This window comes from Gouania willdenowi, chromosome 12 (genome assembly GCF_900634775.1).
Source record: "Gouania willdenowi chromosome 12, fGouWil2.1, whole genome shotgun sequence".
NCBI lineage: Eukaryota > Metazoa > Chordata > Actinopteri > Blenniiformes > Gobiesocidae > Gouania > Gouania willdenowi.
In genome coordinates, this window is record NC_041055.1 from 491735 (window position 1) to 498677 (window position 6943).

The 6943-nt window shown below is 34.1% G+C and overlaps 1 protein-coding gene across 1 annotated transcript in view; it reads left to right on the forward strand.

Annotated features, from left to right (window-relative positions):
• The first annotated feature begins 317 nt into the window (after window positions 1-317).
• Window positions 318-6943, forward strand: part of stxbp1a (syntaxin binding protein 1a) — a 33525-nt gene continuing 26899 nt past the window's right edge. Inside the window, 1 exon segment of the mRNA XM_028463236.1 lies at window positions 318-456. Within this exon segment, the coding sequence (XP_028319037.1) occupies window positions 420-456 (37 nt within the window). The 5' untranslated portion in view covers window positions 318-419.

Below are 6943 nucleotides of genomic sequence, written 5' to 3' on the forward strand. Positions count from 1 at the left end.
CGTGGTTATATAGTTGTTTAAAAAAAAGAAGAAAAAAAAAGAGAGATAATATTTTTTCTATCAAATGAATAATTAAGTTTAATTTTTAAATCTTACTTTTAACTAAACGCTCATTGGTGAGATCTACTTTATCAGATTTGCAGTGAGATATTTTGGCTAAATATGCCTTTTTTCCGTGTTTTATTCAATAACAACGTCTTATTCTTCTTCCATTCAAAGGCTAATGTCCATTTTTGGGCCCCGACCCACGCGTTGAGAAGCCCTGATCCTCAGCAGCAGTAGTGGTGGTGAGGCCCCATCACCACCAGAGAAGAAGCGGAGGGATACACACACACACACACACACACACAGGGTCTGACTGCAGCTCCTCCTCCTCCTCCTCATCACTACTCTTCATCATCATCATCATCATCATCATCATGGCACCGATCGGACTGAAGGCGGTGGTCGGAGAGAGTAAGACTTTATTACCTTCATATTTATATTCATATTCATATTCATGTCTGTTATATATGTTCGTTATGCTCGGGTTAGACGGACGCTGCTCTGCGTCAGTGCGCGTGCGTGTGTGTGCGCGTGTGTTTTCCTGGATGCGGGATGGCTGTCTGTGGTGATGATGATGATGATGAAGGTGGTGTTGGGTGTAGATAGAGGATGAAGATGATGATAGTGTGACCTTAATTATTAGTGTGTGTGTGTGTGTGTGTGTGGGGGGGGGGGGGGGGGGTTAAAATCTGCGTGTTTTCTATCCACTGCAGTGAGAATAAACCCGTTCCTCATGCGTTAAAATCAGCCAATCAGAGCCCAGCTTTCATCCAGTCCATCTTCATCATGGTTTCATCCTCTGAGCAGAGCCTCACCCCCTCACAGAGAGCTGATGACCCCCCCTCGTAGAATGAAACACCCTCTAACACCCTGTGGCTGCCGCAGTGCCTCTGAGCATCACCTCACATTATAAAGTCACTGTGAGGGAATCAAACCTTCCTCAGAGGATGATGATGATGATGATGATGATGATGATGATTACACACACCCTAACCCCCTCCAGCTCTAACACTTTAACCTATGTGTCAAACTCAAGGTCCAGGGGCCAAATCTGGCCCTTTAGAGCATCCAATGTGTCCCCCAGGATACAGTAATGAGTTATTGTGTAAATAACAAATATTCCAGTTCTAAATATCTCAAATTCAACAATTTTAGAATTCATTAAAAACTGTTTTTGCAATTTGTGGAAAGAATTAAAAAAATTTTACACAAATCTGCAAATTTTCACAAAAAAATCCACAGAATTCCTTCAAATTACACATAAATTCTTTACAAAATGAATAATTTTTGAAGTGAAGATCCAACAGAGACTGATATTAAAAACTATAAGCACAGTAGATGTTAAAATTGTTCTTTTTCTACATAAAGTCTGTGGCCCACTGCGGTCAAACTGGTCCATATTTGGCCCCTGAACCATCAGTTTAAAACCCCTGATCTAATCTGACCTTTGACCTGAAACTGTCTCATCATCATTTTTAAATTATACTTATTAGTAAAAAGGTTACAGACATAAACTCTGTTTTGATTTTGAAGGGATATGTTATAATACCTATTAAAGTATTTATAACTATAACAGTAGTTCCTCATGTTGTTACGTAAGAGGATGAAATGGTGAATTTTAGTTTTTTAAATAATCTAAAATAAAAAGCAGGTAATTGTGTATAAAAGTCAATATTTAACCTGTTCAATATTTATTGTTTATTTGTTGTGTTTCTCAGTTTAAAGTTTTTATTTGATACGTATCAGGATGTTTTAGATGATGATGATGATCAAAGCTGTAATATGTTAGCTTCTAATGCTAATGCTAGCTCTGTTTATTAATGTGCTGCTAAAGTTAGAACATGTTTAAAATATGGTTGTTAAACAGTTTAAATGTATAGATCTATATAACAGCAGCAGTGTGTGATATTTAACAGGAAACACAGATATATACAGTATAGATCATTTTATTACCTTAAAAATGAAACATTTGATTCTGAAACATTGACATAGTGTCAAAGTTAAAGATAATCAATTATTAAGTTGTTTAATATTAACAAAATATGTGAATAATCAGCTGAATTATAAATGAGTGAATGATGCATGATGGGTAATATGATATCGGTTCATACTACTCTACATTCACTTACATAACAGTGTGTGTGTGTGTGTGTGTGTGTGTGTGTGTGTGTGTTTTCTCTAATGCAGAGATGTATTAAAGTCACTTCTTCATAAATAACTACAGACAGACTAGAATAGAATAATAGAATAATAGAATAAAAAAAATAATAGAATAATAAAATAATGGAATAATAGAGAAAAAAAAATAAAATAATGGAATAATAGAATAATAAAATAATGGAATAATAGAATAATAAAATAATAGAATAATAAAATAATGGAATAATAGAATAATAAAATAATAGAATAATAAAATAATGGAATAATAGAATAATAAAATAATAGAATAATAAAATAATGGAATAATGGAATAACAAAACTAACATATGGTAATAGAGAGAAAATAAATGCTCACATTTACAATTTCTAAAGATAAAACTCAACTCAAACCTATTTGGTCTTGTTTTTACTCAGGTTCATAATGTTTAATTATTTTATTGATTATTCATTGTGGTTTTAAATCATTGATCTTATATCTGCTGATCAGCGTTTTGTTTAGAAATAACAGCAGTAAATATAAAGCCTCCCATTGTCAGTGATTGGACAGAAAAACTATAAATTCACTAATTCAAATGGAAATAATATCACAATCAGAATCAGAATAACTTTATTGATCCCAGAGGGAAATAGATTTTGTTACAGTCACAGAAAACATCACAAATAAAAGAATAAAAACATTAACAAAGACAAAAGAGAGAATAAACAATAAATAAGTGCATAATTAAGTAAAATTATGTTAAAAATAGGGATCAGAAACACACACATTACAGTAGTATAAAAAAGTAGGATAATAATAATAATAATAATATACAATATATACCAATGCGATTCAGATATTTACAAAAATAATACAAATATACAAATGTGATTTAGATATTTCCAACAATCAAGCTGTGAAGTTACAGTGATAAATTGTACAGTTTGATCTCCACAAACAGGAAGGATTTCCTGTGACGTTCTGTAGAGCACCGTGGTTGGATCAGCCTGGTGCTGAAGGTTCTAAAGGTTCTAAAGGTGCTATTATTATTATTATTATTATTACTACTATCATCATCATCATCATCACTATAACTAGTACAGTGCCCGTCAGAAGTATGTATTCATATAGTGGGAGGAGCTTAAGTAGAGTTAATTATGACTAAATGAGTATGTGTTTGAAGGTTGTATGTACATAGAGGTGTACATACTGTACTCTGTAGTGTTATAAAGGGTTTATTTGTGGGTATAAAGTAAAATAGTGTGTGATTTATCTGGTGCGCAGTGATTGGCTCTGGCTGCACACGTGACTCTAGCTCAGGTGAAGAGCTGTGCAGTGAAATAGATAAAGATGGTGCTCTAGCGCCCCCTCACACCCTGAGGTCAGAAGATGAATAGGTCTCACGATGGTGAGATATTGGCTACACACACACACACACACACACACACACAGACCTTTTATACTCTTATAGATAGATTATTACAGGCCTGTTTTGGGAAAATATTGATATTTACATGTGATTTGTCTTTGTAAACATGCTCAGAGAGACAGAAATATCAAACCAGACTTTACTCACATGTTTTATTGGAGCAATATCACACATTAACACCATATTATCCAAAATAAAACGGGTGGTGTAATGTTAGCTTTAGCTAGTGTAGCTAACAGGTGGACATCAGCTCTAAAGTGATCATAGATCCTGTTTGTTTTCATGTATTTCTTCTTTATTTGGGATCAAACAATGAAATTTATTGTATGTAAACATGAACACATCATCAAAGAGTGTTTGTAAACAGGAAGAGAAGTCTATTTAAACAGGAGGATTAAAGTTATACTTAAGGAAATATTTAACTCTATAACGAGTGTAAATGTACACATTATTTAGCGTCACCTGATGTGGTGGAAAAGTCTGTGTGTATTTTTAGCTCCTTATCAGCCTTTGACCTTTGACCTCTGACCTCATGTTAATGTTAATGTAAACTGAAGGATTATTTCTGTCTCTTTAAGGTTCCCACGGTCACAGATGTTTGGTTTCATTCAGACTCTGAGAAACAACTTTAGTTCTTATAAAAACAAAAACTATGCTTTTTCTACTCAAATGACTTTATAAACCAGCTGATTATTATAATGTAACATGTGATTATTACATTTTAAAACATTGTTAGCACCAACAAAAAGATACATGAATGTAATTATCACCTTCATTTACAGCCATATCTACCAAAAGTAACTCTATATTTATTTATTTATTATTTTATGGTAACAATAACCCTAAAGGACTTGTTCACTGCTCTGATATTAGCTATATAAATAATGTGTGTGTGTGTGTGTGTGTGTGTGTGTGTGTGTGTGTGTGTGTGTGTGTGTGTGTGTGTGTGTGTGTGTGTGTGTGTGTGTGTGTGTGTGTGTGTGTGTGTGTGTGTGTGTGTGTGAGAGAGAGAGATATCTTTAATCTGATCTAATCCAGCCTATCAGTGGATCAGATCTAATCCATCCTGATGTTAAACAATGAAAGCTTTTAATGTGACACGCTCTGGTAGATGGTGTTCACAGTGATCCAGCCAATCAGAGACCAGAGGATTATTATTATTATTTATTCTAACACCACAGCACTAAAGTCTCTGACCTACATACAGAGATTAGTTCATTATTCTGCATCTTTTAAACTCTCGTGTACGACGTCAATCATGTGATTCTTTCATGACCAGATATTTTAGTTTATTAAGATTTCACTTTTTAACATTGTAACCCAGTGATGTCACACTGATTCTCATTCAGGAGCCAATCACAGAGCAGTTTGATATCAGAAGGGACACAGGTAAAATAATAATAATAAAAAAATTATATATATATATATATATATATATTTCAGCATCAACAATTTTAGACAAGAAAAGCAGTTATTTCATCATTAATGTCTAGTATGTACGTTGTAACGTATGATGATGTGTGTTTCTTGTTTCCACACTGTCTTGTTTATTCTATAATATAAATATGAGAGCTTCACCACTCATAATAATCATATAACTCATCGTTCTGAGTACACGCAGCTGATGTCCACGACATTAAAATAAAAGAGAGAAAGTAAACAAAGACCTAATAACCATACCAAAATAAAAGAGGCGCCACCTTGTGGTGTTATACATTCAAAAGTGACTGTTACAACTTCTGTGTATAAGTGATATATATATATATATATATATATATATATATATATATATATATATATATAAGTGACAGAGCTTTTCTTTACCTTTATTTGGTTTTGTGACAAATTTTATTCAATTTGAGGAAATAATGTGAAAAAATTTGAGGAAAATTGCAGTATTTTGGAGAAATTGAGGAGAGATAAAATAATAATAACCATGTGATAAAAGCATAAGGGCTGAATTGGATCCACTAAAGGGCCGAATTTGGCCCCCAGACCTTGAGTTTGACACTGTTATATTCACATTAGAGTGACCTGTTATAGTGACATGATGTCCTTTATTGTTTGCTTGGTCTAGATTAGGATCATTATGATTAATATTATTGATCAGTGTGAGAAAAGACCCTACACAGGAGAACATGCAAACCTTGGCTCATATTTAGATTAGACAGGTTGTGATTATCTACGTATGGAGGCTTTGTTACATCACTAGTTGTCCTTTAAGCTCCTCCCACTGCTGTCGCTAAAGGCTAGCTATTAGCTTAATGACGCTAACAGAAAAAGCTGCTCCTGTTCCAGATGTTGGTGATAAACAGATGTTATTGTTAGTTCTATATTAGTGTAAAATAATTCGATATTTGTGTCTTTTTTTGTCATTTTGTGTTGATTTATTTTTTGCTTTGTGTGAATATGAAATCGATGAGTCATAGTGACGTTATATGTTTGTGTTTTATTTACATTATCCTTAAACTTTGAGTGTGTATCACTGATGAACTGTCCTGCTCAATCCCCCCAAAAAATAAAATTCTGATTAATATTATTATTATTATTATTATTTTTTTTTTTTTTTTTTTTGTCACTCAGTACAAGACACCCTTTATGTTGCTCTTACTGTTTTTTTGCCCCATAATGAGTTATATGTGTGCTCCCCCACCTCTTTAGTGGGTGTTGCCCATGCTGCATGATCAAGAGAGACTTGAGTCAATGCTTGACATTCAGAGTGACAGGCCAACATGTGGATAAATATATTAATAGTGGGTTGGTAGAAACGGACAGAGGTTAAACGAAAAGTAGAAAGTACAAAAAGGCAGAAAATGCTAAAAATGTTTACGGTTCGTGGTTTAATGTTCAGGCAGCAGCAGAAGAAGAAGAAGAAGACACTGTGGATGTCCCTCTGTGTGTTTATATGTGGTTTCATACGGGACGGTAACAGAAAAGTACAGGGCTGCCAAGTTTCAGAAAATGACAAGAGTGAGATTTTAGTGACATGATGCGTTCTGACGAAACATTTTTTGTCTGTATGTTTGTTTTCAAGTAATTAGCATACAGTGAGCGTGTAGTTAGAAGTCAGGAGGACAGTAGAGGCAGCCTCGATGACGACTGGGATTGGTTATCTCTGTCAGTCAATCAGAGTTACTAGAACTACGGCAAGCTGCGAGGACCAACGTTAATTATTGTGAAAAAAATAGAGTATTGAATAAGGAAATAGAAGTGTGAGAAATGTCATGTGTGGCGTGACTGTCACAGTCAAAGGGTGGGGCTTGGCAGCTCTGAAAGTAACATAAAACTCCGCCCATGCACTTAGTACAAATCAGGAAGTAAGCAGGTCTGAC